The 22,061-nt window shown below is 41.2% G+C and overlaps 1 protein-coding gene across 4 annotated transcripts in view; it reads left to right on the forward strand.

Moving 5' to 3' along the window:
* The window catches only part of LOC134225222 (AP-1 complex subunit beta-1), a 292,898-nt gene extending 271,704 nt beyond the window's left edge, over positions 1–21,194 (forward strand). For 2 of the 4 annotated variants that reach the window (XM_062705103.1, XM_062705102.1), the window contains exons 2-6: positions 5,206–5,338; positions 5,964–6,134; positions 17,247–17,273; positions 18,191–18,376; positions 18,476–21,194. In XM_062705103.1, the coding sequence (XP_062561087.1) occupies positions 5,231–5,338; positions 5,964–6,134; positions 17,247–17,273; positions 18,191–18,376; positions 18,476–20,800 (2,817 nt within the window). In that variant the 5' untranslated portion in view covers positions 5,206–5,230 and the 3' untranslated portion in view covers positions 20,801–21,194. Of the gene's footprint in view, positions 1–4,853; positions 5,086–5,186; positions 5,339–5,963; positions 6,135–17,246; positions 17,274–18,190; positions 18,377–18,475 lie in introns of those variants that run through there. The other 2 variants (XM_062705101.1, XM_062705100.1) reach the window with 2 other exon arrangements.
* Positions 21,195–22,061: the final 867 nt, after the last annotated feature.

The following is a 22,061-nucleotide window of genomic DNA, read 5'->3' on the forward strand; positions in this document are numbered from 1 at the left end:
CGTTTCCGTTCGTCAGCCGGTGTGCGCTGAACTTCCCAATAGTCGGTCTAAACTCCTCCTCTTGGCCAACCTGAGCGTTCAAATCTCCTATGATGATTTTGACATCGTGGCTTGGGCAGCTGTCGTACTCACGTTCCAGTTGCGCGTAGAATGCGTTCTTACCATCATCAGTGCTTCCGGAGTGTAGGCTATGGACGTTGATTATGCTGAAGTTGAAGAACCGGCCTTTGATCCTCAACCTGCACATTCTTTCATTGATCGGCCACCACCCGATCACGCGCCTTTGCATATCGCCCATCACTATGAAAGCTGGGGTGGAAGTGCTTAATGAACACTAAGCTGCTAGGCGGGCGGCTCTGTCCCAGTGTGGGGATGTAATGCCAAGAAGAAGAAGAAGAAGAAAATGAAAGCTGTTCCCAGCTCGAGTGTGTTGCCGCAGCTCTGGTAGATGGTATGATTATCTCTAAACGTTCGCACCATTGATCCCTTCCAACAAACCTCCTGCAGCGCTACGATGCCGAATCCACGGTCCTGGAGCACATCGGCGAGTATGCGTGTGCTCCCGATGAAGTTGAGAGATTTGCAGTTCCACGAACCGAGTATCCAATCGCTAGTCCCTTTTCGTCGCAGTGGTCTTCGCCGATGGTTCCGGTCCGTACTCTCATGTTGATTGTTCGTTGCGTATGTTTTTTAAAGGCTGGCTTGCAGGGCCTGACACCAAACCCCCTAAATTTCCGGAGGACCATTCCTCCTTATTCCCAGTGGACCATGGTGCACAGTTTCACTTAGAGTCCCTCGCTGGCACTCGGACGATGATCAGCCGCCCCTAACATGGAAAACAGACGCTGTTGTGAGCCGATCCTGACATGGAGAACAGACGCTCAGTAAGATTTGCACCTCCGGAGAGGAGCAAACCCCCTTCCCTGTCAGCATACGACCATAGTTCCCACCAGGGTTGGTTACCCGATCTTCCCTAAGGTTGCTCGTATCCCGGCCAGCACCACGGGGAGGTAGGGATAGGAGTTGCTGGGTAAGAGGCTAAGGACCGCAAGATGGGGTCTATTTTATTCCTTCAGGTACGCGAAGTACCAATGGTACGCTTTACCCAGCATTTGCCGTGCCAATTGGCCATCTTACACAGCTCTTCAAAGCAGGCTCTCTTACTGTATTTGATTTCGTAGCTCAAAGATCTGCTCGCTGTTTGGAACACCCGGCGTCTTTCTAGCCTGTTCGCTTCGGTTCTAGCACGTCGCAACCTTCTTTTAGCTCTAAGACAGGTACTGCGAAGATCAGCTATCGTGCTCGTCCACCAGTGCACCAGTTTGCGGTTGCCGGTTGGCATAGTCCTCCTGGGCATTGTCACGTCACATGCTCGTGTTAGGACATCGGATAACTCATCACCGCTAAGGTCTAGAGTCCGATTTTCCCACCGTAGTGATTCTTCCAGCAGTTTTGGGTCGAACTGCGAGGTACGCCATCCTAGATCAGCTTTACTGACCCGCCTTGTGGTTCTGTTGGTGGGGGTATAGCTGCCCATAAAACGTATTTCTCGGGTACTTATTCAAAAGGACGTATGTGATTTAGTAAACAAAGATTCAAACGTCGATTTGTCCAATCTGATAGTATTTACACGCAAACAATCACCACAGACAGGTAGGGGAAGCCTTCGGTTACCTGTTGGTGGTGTTGGTTTGCGTGGGAGTGCCATCAGATTGAACAAATCGACGTTTGAATCTTTGTTTACAAAAACACATACGTCCTTTTGAATAAGTACCCGAGATTTCCTGCACTCTGAAAAATCTTCACGTCATATTTACCTGAAAACAAATGTGGTTCTCATCCACCAGACTTTTCACGTAAGAGTGACCTGAATGACATGTAACGTGAACAAAATTTAGTTTCATTGAGTTACGTGATTTATCAGGTGAATCTGACTGGATCTTTCAGTAATAATGACGTGAAGCTTGAAAGTAGTTACGTGTTTGGTCAGGTAAACCTGACGTGAACTTTTAGTGAAAGCTATATACATGTTTTGAAATGTATTGCAATATAGTGATTTTGGAATGAATGTAAAACTGATCAGCGACTGCCCAAAAAAGGGAGACCTTATCGCGTTGTTGATACATTGACGCAAAATGATGTTTTGATCATTGAACAGGGAATGCCGTCATTTGGTCATTGCGCTTCTGAGTTATCGCAGAAACACAGAAACATGTCGAATTAAATTGATCAGATTTGTTGAGAAAAGATGTCAATGAGGATCGCTGAGAATTTTAAACTAGCTTCCGATGTTAACCAAAAAATATTCCACCCGTGGAACCTTGAATATAAATTTTATAGTAACGCTACCGGATTTTTTTTCCTAGTTCTAGACTTCCATGCAGCTTCCTCTGCTTTCACATCATTTTTCAACGAATCCAATAAATTTTATGCGACCTCCGTTGATTTTTTTCCAAGGAGGGAAAATGCGGACACGGAAGATCTCCACCTAGATGCATCTGAAGTGGAATGTTACTTACCTCCGCGAAGCTTAAATTTGTTTTTGTTATGTGTCATTCGTGGCTATTGCTTACAATGCTGGTTTTCCGCAAATGCCGAAACTGCAATCACACTAACACAATCTCACTTAAATTGTTTACGTGGATATTAGAAATACTAGAATAAGAGATCGGCGAAGACGCCATCTTGTTTCCAATCGAACCGTCAAAAGCGGTTCCAATTCGACTTGTTTACTTTTTGCTTCCATAAGAAGCAAGCAAAAAGTTCAAGTGCTGCCAGTATAATTTGAGCGATTTCATGCATTTTCATACGTTGCCTTATCGTCAGTTTTTCACTCCGCCGGTCTCTGGTTATAGGGTTGCTAGTGGATATACAGTCATATTCACCAAGATTTTCAGTAGAAGTTACGTGAATTTCAGGTGAGCATTACTAACGTCATGTAACAATCGTTGTTTGTTCAAGACAGATCAGTTACGTGATTTTTTACGTGAATATGACGTGATGATTTCTTAGAGCAAGATTACCGGTGGTGAGTTTAAGCCGTTTGGCAGCGCAGTATCATTACTTGACACTTTACCGGTCGCTACTGAACGCGCTGCTATAACAGCGCGACTGACAGGTGAACAAATTTGGTAGTGCGATAAGATCGCTGCTATTCGATGAACTGTCAACTGTCAAACGTCACCGGTACGGAATACAGCAACCAAATTGAGAGCCGAAAATAGTGACCGATACGGAAACGAGTGACGAAACTAATATGAAAGCGCTGCGCGGGTGATTAAAATGCTCGCGACCGGTAATGATGCTCTTAGAGTGTGATGGTCACTAGCAGTATACCCTTCGTGAACCCTCCATTTCAGGCTCCAATCAATCGCAGTTATTTAATAACTGTGGAAGTGCTTAATGAACACTAAGCTACGAGGCGGCTCTGTCCCAGTGTGGGGATGTAATGCCAATAAGAAGAATAAGAAAAAGAAGAATGCATAATATGATTCATCATGCCAAGATTCGCTGGACGACACATGTGTTGTAGTAATGTTTGATCTACAAAATATAGGTGCCAAATTTCGTATCTAATCGATACATAAAGATAAGATTACATTTTTTGTTATTCAAACTTGTATGATATGAACTTCATAATCCGTTATACTCCAACCGCCCCTATGACAGTGCAAAATTCTCTCCTCTCTTCTCAATATTTTGTTGGTCCCAGAATACTGCACCACAGCAGAGTGTATGTAATTAAGAGTGGCGACACTCAGAATTGGAACAAAAATTATCTGTCATTCCCATACAAAATCGTGTTCCAAACGAGCAGGAGACCTGTCAAATGCGGCACATGTCGCCACTCTTAATTACATACACTCTGCACCACAGCTGTTTCAGGCTGCATTTTCAAGACCAAAACAAACCCCCATATGCGGTGCAGCATAGCAAAACAATAATAAAATCCCATCATTCGTATACTCTCGTTGCTCATTTCTCTGCGTTTATCATTCAAGGCCTTGACGGTGTAGGGTGTTCCATAAACAAATTATGCTAGTCAGATCAGGTCAGATCAGTTGAATAATATTTTGGCCAATGAGTTTTCGGATTTTTTAAACTAGTTCCTTCCACATAATTTTTCTGATTGTAAAAACTTAAACCTTGGTATTTTCTTACTTTGTTAATTTACTAAAGTGGCTTTAATCATATGCTCTACTGGCTATTTTGTATTTTCTGTTTTAGCTACTTTAGTTATTACGTGTGTTTGTTTTTCAACATTTCACTCGGTTTTCATCTTTCATGACCTATTTTGTGATTTTTCATTGTATTTTTTGTTTCTCTATCATGATCATTATTTTTACTATTATATTTTTCAATGAACGAAAGAATCAGATGAAAAAATGCAAAGAAAGTGATGGAAAATAAATAATTATTTTAATAAAGTAAAATAAGGAAGAAGAAAATTAAAATACAATCAGCTAAAACCCGACTCAAAGGTATATAACTCGGACTTCATTAACCCGCTATGTGGGTATTTAATTCTGGATTCGTCACCAACCCTTCCAATGTTAACTATAGATAGTAGAATCTATAGATGAGCGAATGCATGGCTGAGTCGATTTTTTGCCCGTGCACACGCGCATATGACGTCACAGCCCTGAACGTTTCCATTGAAATCGTGACGTCATGCTCGTTTGGAGACACGTTTGACAGTTCGTTTGGAGACAGAGGATTTATCTTCGCTCATCTATATATTCCACTATCTATAATGCTAACTATATTTTATCGAACACCCTAGTCATGGTATATACATACATCAACCGTTGGAGAAGCGACGCCGATAGATACATTTGCAGTCGTTAGTTTTTTCTTCGCGTGACCCGCAGCTAGAACGCGACGTCCATCTATCCGTCGTCATTTAACAAGTTTTCATTCGATGCGTCAACACGCTGTGTACATATAAACATTGTGCTAGATTCACCCATTTCGTTCGATGTTCCGCGAATTGCATTTTCTAGCGCTGTAATTGGTCACACTAGTACTTATCTCCATACTGGGACAAGACGGCGCTGTGACCATGATTCCCATCGCTCCAATCCAGTAGGATATCCAATTTTTCATCCTTTAGCGCCTGGCGCCACCACGTCTCAGTTCTCACGAAAGATGGCTCTCAAACGTGAAAATAACAAAAAGCACAAAACTGTCCGATCTTCGTTCCAGGTTACGTGTGTTCGACTCTCCAGGGATGACCGATTCCAAGTACTTCACCACCACCAAGAAGGGCGAAATCTTCGAGCTCAAGTCCGAGCTTAACAATGATAAGAAGGAGAAGAAAAAAGAAGCAGTCAAGAAGGTAAGTTTTATCCTTGCTCTCGATGCATTATGCAAATGTGATACCAAGCCTTTTTTCATATGACGGGGATTTCAGAATATGTAGTTTAAAACTGAGTTGCGATTATTTTGTTTGAATGACATCCTCCCTCCAAATTTATTACTTAAGGTTTGAAGCGCCAAAAAATGATGTCATAGATTCGTTCAATACATCCATTCGTTTCCTATCTTTCCATCTCAATACCTATCTATGTATACGTTGTTAGTAAACTTGAGCTTAACTGACCACCAGTTGCTGCTCTTTTATGATCAGTTGTTATTGCATAAAGGATCAATAGATGCACTTCGCATGATTTCATGCGGAATGTACCTAATAACATTTGAATAATATAATTAGAATAACATAGAAAATTTTACTACATCCTAATATAAATCTAGACCAACATTTGAAAAGGGCGTAACAGCCAAAACTTGTTCCTTTTGATTCTTCGTCCACATATAGAGCTATGTATGTAGACGAAGAATCAGAAGGAATAAAATTTGGCTTTTACGCCCTTTTCAAATGTTGGTCTAGAAATCTTCCTAAAAACGTAGCTTATTATTTGTACTTTTTTTTTGCATTTCAATAATCAACTTAATTTTTGTAGGTCATCGCTAGTATGACGGTTGGCAAGGACGTATCCGCACTATTCCCGGACGTTGTCAACTGCATGCAGACAGACAATCTGGAGCTGAAAAAGTTGGTCTATCTTTATCTGATGAACTATGCAAAGTCGCAGCCCGATATGGCCATCATGGCTGTCAACACTTTCGTAAAGGTAAGCCGTCTCCTAGCTGAATATCGAATCGTAAAGTGTCTCTCCCCTCCACACTACATCCAATATTATGATACTACCATTTCTGATTACTAACTCATTTTAATCTTGAGCTTTTGAGATCGCAATTTTCATCTACGATTCCACATTTTTGTGCCATTGCTATCATTCCCCAATAATTCTCATTTGTGGTTCGTTATCGCTTAAATAATACATTTTGCTCGATTATTTTTAGTTAATTAAGATCATCATTTCACAATTGTCAAGGTCAGTTAATATGCGGCGGCAATGTGTCGCACGAAGTTAGGAAAGGTGCCAAAAGATGCATCACCGGTGGGAATATTATAACAGATGCGATGAACGCGTTTCGTGTTTCAATTCTTGTGCATTCGATTTGCTGCATAGATCGAATATCTACACATAGTATGGTATGTAGACATTTACAGCTGAAAAGGGCGAGCGCGAATCAATTTAGAATTTATTGAAATTAATAACCATCGTCTTCACTCTTCGTTACGTTCTTGGTAATTGTCGAAACAGGGTGGAGCAGTGCAGAAAGAATTAAAAAATCAAACACGAGTATTCAAAAATCATGATGGTTTAATTCACGTATGTATACAAAGAGATAAACTCTGCTTAGTACTGTTACAAAAAAAATGCTGCTTTTCAGCATACATATGTTGCACTGACACATGGACATATCGCAGGCGTTGCTCAATTCATCGAGCTCGTTCAAATGGGTATATGAGAGAATTTTGGAACGAGATTCTTAAAAAATCTTAAATTATATCAGTTGGGATTCGTTCACTCATGTTCACTCTAGAAACGGAGACCCTTAGTGTTTTATACTAATCGACTCAGCTTGACGAGTTGATGTGATGCCTGTCTGTGTATATGCGCAATCTTTCATCTTTTAGTGATAAACTTAATATGATAATCGACAACTCATTCTAATGAAACCATAGAAAAGACACTCATCTTTGAGGCACTTATCTTTAACCGATAATCTTATTTTTCGTTATTTTTAACTAGTTGGAATCGTGTTCCCTTGTTTCCCGTTGAAAATTGAATGGATCGCACTATGGGTTCAAATGTCACGATTTTTTTTTCATAATGTACAAGAAACACCATTACCGCTAAGAGGTTAATCAGGGTTTTGGAAATGTCCTGAATACCTACCTGCTCTAGTTAGATACAGTGCCGATACACCTATGCCTGGCGTATTGGAGAGCTTCTTAATCGTTAGTCTTGAGCGTTGTTAATCCAGTTTCCCCGAACGCTTAGGATCCCCAGGTCCGAATCTACGAATCTATGTTTTAGCTATTATTTCTTCCAACACTGCAAGTTTTTCGGTTCACGCTTCATGCCCATAAAGGGCGACTAGTAGAATCAGAGTTTTATACAACTACGTCCGGGTATCCCCTGGCCTGCTTCTGTCCACTCTCGCTGTAGCAGCATGCATTGATGCCAGTATGCCAGTATCCTTCCCTTCCGGCATCGGATTCTGATGGCCATTTGCCGCAAAGCTGCCTTTTTTGTGGCTGCCAGTCACTAGTGTCCAATCTACGAAGTACACCGTAACTATGCTATGCTGTGCTATCAAATTTGGCATAGTTTATGCGTTTTTTTTTCATCAAAATATCTAAAATAATTATTTCCGAAGTACGCGTTCTGAGAAATCTCGCTTAACTTTTCAAAAGGACCTAAGTAACATTTTTTTCATGAATTAATTTTAATAGCGCAATGAACAGAACAACATGAAAGCTTTTGATTGCAGTACTCAAATTAATTCATGAAAAAATGTTACTTAGGTCCTTTTGAAAAGTTAAGCGAGAAATGGCCAAAACAGGGTCTCTACACTCTGAAAAATCTTCACGTCATATTTACCTGAAAACGAATGTGGTTCTTATCCACCATACTTTTCACGTAAGAGTGACCTGAATGACAAGTAATCTGAACAAATTTTAGTTTCCTTGAGCTACGTGATTTATCCGGTGACTCTGACTGGATCTTCCAGTATTAATGACGTGAAGCTTGAAAGTAGTTACGTGTTTGATCAGGTGAACCTGACGTGATTTGTGCGTACTGGTTACGTGAAATTTTAGTGAAAGCTACAAGACAGCAGGTAACCACTACATGTTTTAAAATGTATTGCAATATAGTGATTTTGGAATGAATACAAAAATGAACAGGGACTGCCCATAAAAGGGAATCTTTTTCGCGTTGTTGATGCATTGAAACATTGAAATGCCGCCATTTGGTCATTGCGCTTTGGAGTTACCACAGAAACACTTTTGATGAAAAAAAAAGTTATCGGCGGATGTTGAATGGAATTTATCAGATTTGTTGAGAAATGATGTCAAATTTTAAAACCAGTTTCTCGCTCGAAAATTGCTAATATTGCCGCTGTTAATTAACCAAAAAGTAGTGGAACAAAGACTACAAATTTTATACTAACGCGACCGGAAAACTGTAGCTCTAGACTTCCATGCAGCTTCCTTTTCTTCCACATCATTTTTCAACGAATCTAATAAATTTTAACCAACCTCCGTTGTTTTTTTCCAAGGAGGAAAAATGCAGGCACGGAAAATATCCACCAAGATGCACCTGAAATATCACTTACCTCCGCGAAGCCTCATTATGTTTAGGTTATGTATCTGTCATTCTTGTTTACAATGCAGGTCTTACGCAAATGCCGAAGCTGCAATCACACTAACACAATCTCACTTAAATTGTTTACGTGGGTATACAGTCATATTCGCCAAGATTTTTAGTAAAAGTTACGTGAATTTCAGGTAAGCATTACTAACGTCACGTAACAATCGTCGTTTGTTCAAGACAGACGAGTTACGTGATTTTTCACGTGAATATGACGTGATGATTTTTTAGAGTGTACTTCCTGGAAAAACCTGGAATTGCCAGGGAATTACTTACACAATCATGGAAATTTCCAATATTTAAATAATCCAAACAAATCTCCAGAAAAAAAATAACGCCTACAGACATAAGAGGCCAAGTCTAGAGCAGACTTCAAGAAATCAGTCAGTTGAACGCCTTAATCGTTAAGATAATCTGCTTCCGATACGGCATGGAGCGCAGCGAGCGAGGTGGGCAGACCAGATACATAACGACTTGGCGAGCGTAGGGCGCATTCGAGGATGGAGTGATGCTTCCTCGAACCGTGTATTGTGGCGTCAAATTGTTGATTCGGTGTTATCTGTTTAGATGTTAGCTAAATAAATGAATGAATCGTGGGTCTCCGAGACTTCTTTAAAAAGTTCTATTTTGGAGTGAAATGATAACCTTTTGGCACAGACAAACAGACATAACACATTGAACATTTACTCATCAAACTATGCGACTATGAACGCTCAAACACCAACGACATCTGTTGATTTCAGCTAGTTGGGCAAATCATGAACCAGATGGCGGTAGTGAGCAAACGTCAAACTCGAGCATAAACGATGCTAGCGCCACGAGTGATCGATTGGCCAACTAATGATTATTTGGATTGACCAGTAAATCAGTGAACGATGAAAATTTGACGAGTGTTATGTCTGTTTGTCTGTGCTTTTGGTATAACTTTGTTGGACGAGAAAGGCAAAAAGAATTGTAAAGGATTTGTGCTAAAGGAATTCCGAATGACTAAAATAAATACTCCCCCTAAACAATTAGAAAATTCCCATAAGAAAATAGAAAATTGCCAATAAAGAAATCAGGGTATGAGCAATAAATAAATATAAAATTTCCACAAATAAAACAAAATTTCCATAAACAATTAAAATTTTTCCACAAAACAAAATAAATTAGCACTTTTAAAAGCTAAAATTGCAATTATAAAAGAAGAATCTTCCATAAAAAAAATGATCCACGAAAAAAAAATGCAAAATTTCCATGAATAAATCAATATTAGCAATAAACAATTACAAAATTTTCCACAAAATAAATATTTTTTTTCCATAAAAAAATAAAATTTTTCCACAAAATGATCAATAAAGAGCAATAAAAAATAAGAAAATTTCTATAAAGAAATATAAAAAAGCAATCAAACTGTGTTTTTTTTCATAGATGACCCCTTCTTTAAAAGCGTTTAATGTTCATGTGAAATTTCATCAGCTTTATTGTTTTTATGTATTTTTTATGGAAAATTTCTTATTCTTTATTGCTCTTTATTGATTTTGTGGAAATTTTTTATTTTTTTATGGAAAAAAAATATTTATTTTGTGGAAAATTTTGTAATTGTTTATTGCTAATATTGATTTATTTATGGAAATTTTTCGTGGAACATTTTCATTTCTTTATGGAAAATTCTTCTTTTATAATTGCTATTTTTGCTTTTAAAAGTGCTTATTTATTTTTGTTTTGTGGAAAGTTCTTAATAGTTTATGGAAATTTTGTTTTATTTGTGGAAATTTTATAATTATTTATTGCTCATACCCTGATTTTTTCATTGGCAATTTCCTAATTGTTTATGGAAAATTTCTAATTTTAAATGGAAATTTTATTTAGCTGCCCGAATGGATTTTTCAATGGAATTTCTAGACAAGCTTTCAAAGGAATTTATCAAGGTATTCTCCAACGAATTCCTAAGAAAATTTGTCCCAAAATACATTTATTTCAATACCAAAGTATCCCTCATTTTTTGAACACTTATCAATAAGCGATTAGTTCTCAACAGGTCGAGACCGTGAAGCGACGAAGCAACTGTACCGCGCTAATACCACACAAAGGTTCTATGAGAAGTAGAAGCGTTCACGTAAGGGCCACGTGCAAAGGGCCGACTTGAAAGATCTCCATCCTGAGCGTTGCCCGGCTATCGCTTTAACCTGTTGCCAGGTTAGATTTCGGTCGACTTCTTTTATTTCTTTATTGAGGCTTCGCCGCCATGATCCTCTGGGCCTGCCTATGCTGCGATGTCCCGTTGGGTTCCAGTCTAATGTTTGTTTACAGATTTCGTTTCCGCCCCTACGTAGAGTGTGGCCGACCCAGCCCCACTTCCGATCCCGAATATCTGTTGCTATCGGCCTCTGGTGACAACGACGATGGAGCTCGTTGTTTGAGATCCAGTTGTGAGGCCACCAGACCCGAATTATATACCGCAGGCATCTGTTAATAATTTCTCCACTGATACACACCATGTTTCGCTAGCGTATAACAGCACATTTTACGTTAGAGTTGAAAATTCGTATTTTGGTGCGTTTACTTATCTGCTTGTTTTTCCAGATATTTCTTAAACTCGCAAAGGCAGCCCTTGCTTTCTCGATCCGTGGGCCTATGTCGATCATGGTACCGCCGTCTGACGCCATTTGGCTACCAAGATATTGGAAGCTTTCAACATTCTCCACTGGTTCCCCGGCTACTGTGAAACTAGAAGGAGCCACCGTGTTTACATCCAACGATTTGGTTTTGTTGACGTTGATGACTAAACGTGCCGAGGAGGAGCGCTCGGCAAGGTCGTTGAGCTTACTCTGCATATCAGAGCGCCGTTGCGCGAGGAGTGCAACGTCATCAGCCAATTCGAAGCCGTTTAGGTGCTCCATGGTTATAGGCTGCCATAACAGCCCGCGGTTTGGTTCACAGTCAAATCTCATCGATTACGAATCTCGTCGATTACGGTGAGGATCAGTAACGGTGATAGAATACATCCTTGCCTCACACCAGCTACGACCCGGATAGGGTCGGACAGGACCCCATTGTGCAGCACTCTACACGAAAAGGCCTCGTACGGTGCTTCGATGAGGCCGATGATTTTCTCAGGAACTCCCTTGCGTCTCAGGGCGCCCCACATATTCTCGTGATTGAGACGGTCGAAAGCTTTTACGTAGTCACTGAATACCAAGTAAAGGGACTCTTGGAATTTGTTGACCTGCTCCAGGATGATGCGGAGCGTGACAATATGGTCCACACAGGATCTTCCGGCACGGAATCCGGCTTGCTGCCGCCGGAGAGTCGCATCGATCTTCTCCTGAATCCGGGCTAGGATAATTTTGCACAGAACTTTGAGAACGGTACACAGCAACATAATGCCTCGCCAGTTATCGCATACAGTCAGGTCACAATTTTTTGGGCATCTTTACTAAGATAACTTGCATCCAATTGACCAAGAAAGTTAACGGTGTCCCAGATATTACGAAATAAACTATGCAGTAGTTGAGCGGATGTCATGGGGGTCAGCTTTGAGCATCTCGGCTGATATGCGGTCGACCCTTGGGGCTTTATTCGATTTAATGCTTTGGATGGCTGTTTGAATCTCTAGCAGTGATGGAGCTTCGGTATTGACGCGTATTATACGTAGGAATGGGCGTTTTTCGGAAAAATATCGATACTGCCGAATCGATGTTTTTATTGTCGAAAAATCGATGCCGAAAAATATCGGCGTTGAAACATCGATATTCCGATATCGATACGCCCGAAAAACTAAAAGCAAGAGAAAAAAAAAAAAAAAACAGGGTTGGTTTAGATTTTTCATTTCAGGTCATCGAATCGCACATCAAAGTTTCGCTGCTTCGCAGTTTTTAACAGATTGTGCCTAATGTGCTATATTTTGGAATTCAAAAATCGAAATCCGATATCCGCTAGAAAAAATCGATACAGTCAAATATCGAACTTAAAAAAATCGATACGAAATATCGATTAATCGGAGCGAAAATATCGATTCCCGATATATCGTATCGGTATCGCCCATTCCTAATTATACGTCGGATGCTAGGCAGATCATGCCGAGGTGGTGATGGCCTGGGTGGCACTTGAAAAAGTTGTTCGAAGTGCTCGAACCAGCGTTTCAGTTGGGTCGGTCAATAACTGATCATTCGCGTCTTTCACAGGCATCTTTGCATTCATCTTCGCCCCGCTTAAGCCACGTGCCTTTACGTGAAATCCTTCATCGTTGATAGGAAAACTGTCTAATTCATTGACGCTATCATGTTATTTATAATACTCTCTATTTGAAAAAGCGAAAAAAATATAGTTTTTAAATGTTTGGAAGGAATTTGGATGAGTGAATATATCTTTTCGACCAAATCAAAATTATTATAAATAATACCATCTGGCATCACGTTGTCGTGGAACGTACATATTTTTGTTTACATCGCATTTCCTACCATCTCAGACAACACTCGTGTTAATCCCTGCTCTTCGTATTACCCCTTCCAAAGCGATGTTGAATAGCAGACACGAAAGACCATCACCTTGCCGTAACCCTCTGCGCGTTTCGAAGGGACTCGAGAATGCCCCTTAAACTCGAACTACGCACATCACCCGATCCATCGTCGCTTTGATCAACCGTGTCAGTTTATCCGGAAATCCGTGTTCGTGCATTAGCTGCCATAGCTGGTCCCGATCGATTGTATCATATGCGGCTTTGAGGTCGATGAATAGATGATGTGTGGGCACGTTGTATTCGCGGCATTTCTGCAATACTTGACGAATGGCGAACACCTGGTCCGTGGTGGGGCGTTCGCCCATAAAACCCGCCTGGTACTGCCCCACGAACTCCCTTGCAATTGGTGCTAGTCGACGACATAAAATTTGGGAGAGTACCTTGTAGGCGGCGTTCAGTAATGTGATTGCGTGGTAGTTTCTACAATCCAGCTTATCGCCCTTTTTATAGATGGGACACATGACACCTTCCATCAACTCCTTGAGCTTGCTTGAGCTTGATTGACTGCTCGTAGTTGCTACTCCATTATGACCAGATCAGCTGTTCTTGCACAGGGAACCAACAGATGTTTGCTTGGGACTAGCACACATCTTCAATGTACAAGTACTGGTGATCTCATTTGTTGGGTCATACTGGCGCCTGCCATGTCAGAATGCAAGTCAATATAGGGAAGGGGGGGGGGGATGATGATGCAATCACTCGCCCACTGCAAGCCGAATATACCTCTGCACTTGCCACGAATTCATGCGGAATTTGTTGGAATTTCTGGGTTAGGTTGGAGAGGCAGAGGTCCGTCTTGGTTAACGAGCTGCCAATGTGATAGATAGGAGAAGGTAACTGATGGAATTTCTAATTGGATGTAGGAAACGAGCTCTATAGTTCATTTCCAATTCTAGCAGATTACTGTTAGAATACTCAAGTGAAGGTATAAGAATAGTAATGGAAACGGTATGGAAGTCCATTTCCAGTTCTAGCGATTGCTAGAACATGAGAAATAAAGAGAAAGATACAAAGTAGGAGAATGGAACGGACCATATGACTACCAAGCCCGCTTCGAAACAAAAGAGATCACGCACTGAACTGATTAATTTTATTACCGGCCGCGCAATGCAGAACACAATAATTCGGCCGACCGCGCGATCGTTCTGCTGTCCGAAACATGAGAGATCACGCACTGAACTGATTAATTTTATTACCGGCCGCGCAATGCAGAACACAATAATTCGGCCGACCGCGCGATCGTTCTGCTGTCCGAAACAAGAGAGATCACGCACTGAACTGATTAATTTTATTACCGGCCACGCAATGCAGAACACAATAATTCGGCCGACCGCGCGATCGTTCTACTGTCCGAAACATGAGAGATCACGCACTGAACTGATTAATTTTATTACCGGCCGCGCAATGCAGAACACAATAATTCGGCCGACCGCGCGATCGTTCTGCTGTCCGAAACATGAGAGATCACGCACTGAACTGATTATTTTTATTACCGGCCGCGCAATACAGAACACAATAATTCGGCCGACCGCGCGATCGTTCTGCTGTCCGAAACATGAGAGATCACGCACTGAACTGATTAATTTTATTACCGGCCGCGCAATACAGAACACAATAATTCGGCCGACCGCGCGATCGTTCTGCTGTCCGAAACATGAGAGATCACGCACTGAACTCCTAACACCTTCCATCAACTCCTGCGGCAAAACTACCTCCTCCCAAATCTTGGTAATGACCCAGTGCAGCGCTCTAGCCAGTGTCTCACCACCGTGTTTAAATAGCTCTCCTGGTAGTTGCTCAACCCCAAGGGCTTTGTTGTTCTTCAGCCGGCGAATCTCCTCCTGGATTTCCTGGAGATCCGGAGCCGTTAAAATTATGTCCTGCGCGCGTTCTCCCAGGTCCGTAACCATACCGCCATTTTCGTCTGCCACATCGCCATTCAAGTGTTCTTCGTAGTGCTGCCGCCACCTTTGGATCACCTCACGCTCGTTCGTAACAAGGTTCCCGTTTATGTCCTTACACGTATCAGGCTGTAGCACGTGGCCCTTACGTGAACGGTTCAACTTCTCATAGAACTTTCGGGTGTTATTAGCGCAGTACAGTTGCTCTGTCTCTTCACGGTCTCGATTTTCCTGTTGGCGCTTTTTCCTCCGGAAAATCGAGTTTTGTCTGTTCCGCGCCCGTTTATATCGTGCCTCATGCGGTGTTGCAGCAATCTCGTCCATGTGGCATTCTTCCACTAACTGCTCACATTCGCCGTCATACCAGTCGTTTCTCTGATCCGTGGGCACCGTGCCTAGTGCAGCGGTTGCGGTGCTGCCAATGGCGGATCGAATATCTCTCCAGCCATCTTCAAGAAACGCTGCGCCTAGCTTCTCTTCCGTTGGGAGTGCCACTTCCAGCTGCTGTGCGTATCTATGGGATAGTCTACCGTCTTGTAGCCGCCCAATGTTAAGCCCCGGCGTTCGACTTCGACGCGTGTTGTACGTTGTTGTTTTGTGTCCCACCTGACACCAGGACTTGGGCTTGTGCGTTTTGAGCGGCACACGGTCGCTTTGGCGGAGCCTACTTGCGGATACATGCAGCTTTTTATAGGAATTTAACAGGGCCCACTGTCAAACCCCACCACATCCTAGGCAAGCCCCACAGATGGCCTGGGGAGGGATCGTCAAGCCCTTGGACATAGTCCCTGCTGCCCAAGACATAGGATTATGAAAACTTGCATGAGCAGCTGTCCACCCACGCTGATTAATCTAAAACGACAGCTGTCATCGTGGTATGAGGATAGCCCTTCCCGAAAGAAAATTATTTAATTAAGGAATAAACAAAAAATAGAATAATTTATTATTGAAAAACATTTAGACTATGAACTTGTTTGTACAGGCCTCATTTTTCTTATAAGACAGACTAATTACAAACGTGAATTAGTTATGTTTAAAAAATTTCAATTTTCAGGTAAACATATAACAATTAAAACAACGTCTCCTTTTACGAAATAACTCAAATAAACATTTAACGTGACCGTTCCATTGAATAGATAGAGAGATGTCTTATCTATCATGTTAAAAAGCATAACGATTCTCATGATGCTATTTTTTTTATTTTACGCACTGTCACTTTTAAGTTTAGTTTGAGTTTAATTCGATAAATGGGACGTGGGATGGATAATGACAAACATATGGGAAACACGCTTGAAGATGAATCATTTAATTGGGATGCTTTATTTCCAAGTTCGTTTATTTGGTAGGCTAAGGCGTGTAAAGGACTTATCAGAGCTATGGTTCTTTGTGATATACACAATCAATATCATTTTAATTTGAAATTAGTAAGAGAGAGGTAGAAGCCAACGTTCAGGTCCTTTTATACGCGTTTCTCTCGAAATATTTAACTTTAATCATACGGTGCACAAGTTGAAGAATTGATCACGCGACACCTCTGGAAATTTGTGTATCATAAACTTCACCTTACCTCCACGCTCACCTTTGCTAGCGAGTCCGCCTGCGCATTGCCATAGATTAGGCAAATAATAAAAAAAATGAAGATTATTGTTTCTCTTGGAATCACATTTCAATGACTTCAAAGAGTACTGCAAAGTAAAACGTGTGGATTGAATCAAGCCAAAGGATCATTTACTATATGTTCTCCTGATTTATAGTTCTCAAATCTCATTAATCGATTTGTTTCCATTGTTATGCACTAACCCCAATCACTCGTGTCATTTTTCCATTTTGGTTAGCGTTTGCTTGTGTTCGCCATTCTACTTTCCGATTTTCTCGCTTCGCTTTTCTGTTTCTTCACAATTTGTTACTTTCATATTTCACACAAACAACTTTCTCTCCTTATTGTTGAACCTAAACTGTATTCTTAATTCTATTACATATCTATCCATACTGAAAAAATATAAACATATATTGATACCAAAATAAAATTATAATAACTCATGTAAACTGTGTAAGGATTTGCCACATTCTCAACTTGTTAAGGTAATGATGAACCGTTTATAAGTTAATCATTTAGTAAGCAAACAAAAAGAAAGTCTTCTGTTCTTAGCACTTTCGCTCTATCTCTCTATTATCTATTTGTAACTATATTAGCTGAAAGTTTTCGTTATTCATATTGTTAGCGTAAATTCTTCTTACGATGATTACAAAGTTACAGTAGTTGAAAGATATTTTGTATCTTTTTATAATGTGTCTCATTTATTTTCATTCCTTATCTTTAGCGGTGTGTCTACTTTCTATGTTAGCGTTATTTCTCTGTTACTCACGCAACCGAGCTTTCAGCTTCGCTGTAAATAATAGTATCAAATAATCATGCAGATAACGCAAACTGTGTATACAAGTTGTTAAGGTTTTTTTTCTGAGAAGCGAACAAAATTATAACATTTAGAGCATTACTGGTATGTTGAGAATTGGAAAATCACTTAGCTTCTAGAGTCCTAGCAAGTAGCAAAATATAGGCAAGCATGCCTTCTCTATGTTTATCTTCTAATAATCTAATCAGTATAATATTAATTAAAGTAAATTTTCTTTCTGCATGCGCTTAGTGCACCCCATTCATTATAGCATCACACTTATATTTGGTTCGTCCGTTACAGTTTACGGAGTATTCATCCCAAACAATATCAATTCTGGAATTAGTATCGATATGAAAATCCCTGCACCTTTGATTATAATTGAAATAAGTTTACTTTTCATCCATTTTAACATTTTGTTACCTTTTACAAGTTATTTATCATTTCACTCTCATACTCTCATCCAAAGCGGTCACCCATTTAGTGAGTTTGTGAAGGCTTGTTGAGACTTTTTCTTTCTCTAGAAAATATTAACGCTTTCCTTTAGATGGTGTCCTTCCAATGCCGTAGAGAATTATTCTAACGCATTCGTTGGAATTCTTACAGGACTGTGAGGATACGAACCCGTTGATCCGAGCGCTTGCCGTTCGAACGATGGGCTGCATTCGGGTGGACAAGATCACCGAGTATCTGTGCGAACCCCTGCGCAAGTGTTTGAAGGACGAGGATCCGTACGTCCGTAAAACAGCGGCTGTGTGCGTTGCTAAGTTGTACGACATTTCCAGCTCGATGGTGAGTATTAGCTCAACTTGCAAGGTTAACATCCATTTAAGTACATCTTTGTTAAGAGTTAATAACTATTACCCACTTTCTTATCATCTACTCTTACAGGTCGAGGACCAAGGTTTTTTGGATCAACTGAAGGATCTTCTATCGGACTCCAATCCGATGGTCGTCGCGAATGCCGTTGCCGCGTTGAGCGAAATAAACGAAGCATCGGCTAGTGGCCAACCGCTGGTCGAAATGAATTCTGCGACCATCAACAAACTGCTCACCGCGCTGAATGAGTGTACCGAATGGGGACAAGTTTTCATTTTGGATTCCCTTGCTAATTACACTCCCAAGGACGAACGTGAAGCCCAATCTATCTGCGAGCGCATTACGCCTCGTTTAGCTCACGCGAACGCCGCTGTGGTGTTGAGTGCCATCAAGGTTCTGATGAAGTTGCTGGAAATTCTTGCCTCAGACAGTGATTTCTGTGCAATGCTAACCAAAAAACTCGCACCTCCGCTGGTTACCTTGCTAAGCTCCGAACCTGAGGTTCAGTATGTCGCGCTGAGAAACATCAACCTTATTGTGCAGAAGCGTCCCGATATCTTAAAACACGAGATGAAGGTGTTCTTTGTGAAATATAACGATCCTATCTACGTAAAACTGGAGAAACTTGACATTATGATTCGTTTGGCGAATCAGAGCAACATTGCGCAGGTTTTGAGTGAGTTGAAAGAATACGCCACTGAAGTGGATGTAGATTTCGTGCGTAAAGCAGTCCGAGCTATTGGACGTTGTGCCATCAAGGTAGAACCATCAGCTGAACGTTGCGTCTCTACGCTACTAGATTTGATTCAAACAAAGGTTAACTACGTCGTTCAGGAAGCTATTGTAGTCATCAAGGACATCTTCCGTAAGTATCCTAACAAATATGAAAGTATTATCAGCACTTTGTGCGAGAATTTGGACACTTTGGACGAACCGGAGGCCAGGGCCTCCATGGTCTGGATCATTGGTGAATATGCCGAACGTATCGACAACGCTGATGAACTATTGGATAGTTTCTTGGAAGGATTCCAGGACGAAAACGCACAGGTTCAGCTGCAACTGTTGACTGCTGTGGTCAAGCTTTTCCTTAAACGTCCAGCCGATACCCAGGAGCTTGTTCAGCATGTTCTCTCATTGGCCACGCAAGATTCCGACAATCCGGATCTTCGAGATCGTGGCTTCATTTACTGGCGTTTATTATCCACCGATCCCGCTGCTGCCAAGGAAGTTGTACTTGCTGACAAGCCATTGATTTCCGAGGAAACTGATCTGCTTGAACCAACTCTTCTGGATGAGCTTATTTGTCATATTAGTTCTTTGGCGAGCGTCTATCACAAACCACCAACCGCATTCGTTGAAGGTCGTGGCGCAGGCGTTCGAAAGAGTCTACCGAACCGTTCAGCATCGGCTGCGGGAGAAGAAGCCGTACCAGAAGCAACTGTTATTCCTAATCAAGAATCCCTCATCGGTGATCTTTTGTCGATGGATATTGGAGCTCCGGCTGCACCGGCCGCTCCAGCTGCTAACACAAGCAATGTGGATCTTTTGGGTGGCGGTCTCGATATCCTGTTAGGTTCTAACATAAACGAAACTGCCAATAATGCCGCTGCTCCAGCTGGTGGTGCTGCAGCTGCTGCTGGCGGGGCTGGTGGATTGTTAGGAGATATTTTCGGAATCGGCCCAGCAGCTGCTACTAACATGATTCAAATCCCGAAGATCACCTGGCTCCCTGCGGATAAGGGCAAAGGTCTCGAAGTGCAAGGAACCTTCTCCCGCCGTAACGGTCAAATATTCATGGACATGACCTTCACCAACAAAGCCATGCAAGCAATGACTGGATTCGCAATTCAGCTAAACAAAAACAGTTTCGGGCTAGTTCCATCTGCGCCTCTCCAAGTGGCACCCCTCCAGCCGTCTCAATCCACCGAAGCAACACTCTCACTGGGAACTACCGGCCCGGTGCAAAGGATGGAACCGCTCAACAATCTTCAAGTTGCTATCAAAAACAACGTAGACATTTTCTACTTTGCATGTCTAGTGCACGGCAACGTCCTGTTCGTTGAAGACGGTCAACTGGACAAACGGGTGTTTTTAACCACATGGAAAGAGATCCCTGCGGCCAATGAAATTCAGTTTAACCTGCACGGAATTGCTGGAACGGCTGATACCGTTGCGGCAAAAATGACCGCCAACAGCATATTTACCATTGCGAAGCGCAATGTTGAAGGGCAGGACATGCTATACCAATCGCTTAAATTAACTAACAACATCTGGGTGCTGCTGGAGTTGAAACTGTCGCCTGGAAGTCCGGATGCCACGCTCAGTTTAAAAACGCGTTCGGTCGAAGTGGGATCGATCATATTCGCTGCATATGAGCAGATTATTCGATCACCCTAAGCACTCCCAGAAGCGTTAAATATTACTGAACAATTTCTCTGAAAGTATCTTAGGGTTATACATATTCCTAATTGTACTACACTAATCAATACGTGGAAGGTATGCTTCCACAGTGGGGACACGTTTAATTCATTCTAAGCGCAATACATATTCCGTTATGATGGCACAGAATTGTGACTCAACTCATTATCTAGACATAGGTATAACAACGCGATTATGATAGTTATAATACTATATCCGCATATTACTGACGCGAAAGAATGTTTATTTGTTGATTAATTGTGAAATACACATTATAGGAACGACTCCATATAACAGTATATATCAGTACTAACTTCAGTAAATATTATAGAAATAAAAAAACAGTGAATAAACATTCATAAGTTATAAACAAGCATCAACTTGTTAGTTCGATGACATTCATTGCAGTTGCAAGCTTATAACTTCTAGTAAGTATTCAAGTGTCTGTACTGGGAACCCGGGGCAAAAAGGTCAAGAAGGACAACATTTAATTTCCCTATAAAAAATAATATAGGTAAGCATAATCAATGACTTCTGAACTTCTTCACAAACTTATAATCAAGTTTATCACCCACATTCTTGTTTATGAACGAACGCGCTTTTGATCGAAAGTTGAAGCGCATTTTCGTTTACGCCAGCAAAATCAAATGGAGAAACGGTATCGTTTGTCCGTAAACAAGAATAAGAGTGTATGTAAGCATTTTTCTATGTAAAAATGTTATTTATCTGAGCGTTCTACGTTCTGCTAGCAGCGGTTAGTAGCAAATATTGCTAGCAGCGGTTTTATTAACAAAAAAATTCAATCGGATTCTGAAACTATACATTCGGGCCCATGATATCTCATTTGACCATTTTTTTGATAATTGCATTACTTTTTGTATGGAAAAACACAGATACGATCTCTCGGATTGTCGCAATATTTGGTGGAATCGCCCTTTTTCAAAAATAAAAACCAAAAAAAGACCCGATTTACGATTATAATCGGATCACAGACGGCTGAGATCATTGTGTGACATTATTTTGTAAGTTTTCTGAGAATGCACTTAAGATTCGTATTTCACGAATATCTCTGAAACTAAATGTCCGATTGCAAAAAAAATTCAATGCGTTCAATGGCAAAGGCATAGCTTTCGTTTAAAGATCATGCAAATCGGTTCACAGACGGCTGAGATCTAGATGTGACATTTTTTTGTAACGCACACACACATACATACATATGCTCAGTTCGTCGAGCTGAGTT

Source organism: Armigeres subalbatus, chromosome 3 (assembly GCF_024139115.2).
Source record: "Armigeres subalbatus isolate Guangzhou_Male chromosome 3, GZ_Asu_2, whole genome shotgun sequence".
NCBI lineage: Eukaryota > Metazoa > Arthropoda > Insecta > Diptera > Culicidae > Armigeres > Armigeres subalbatus.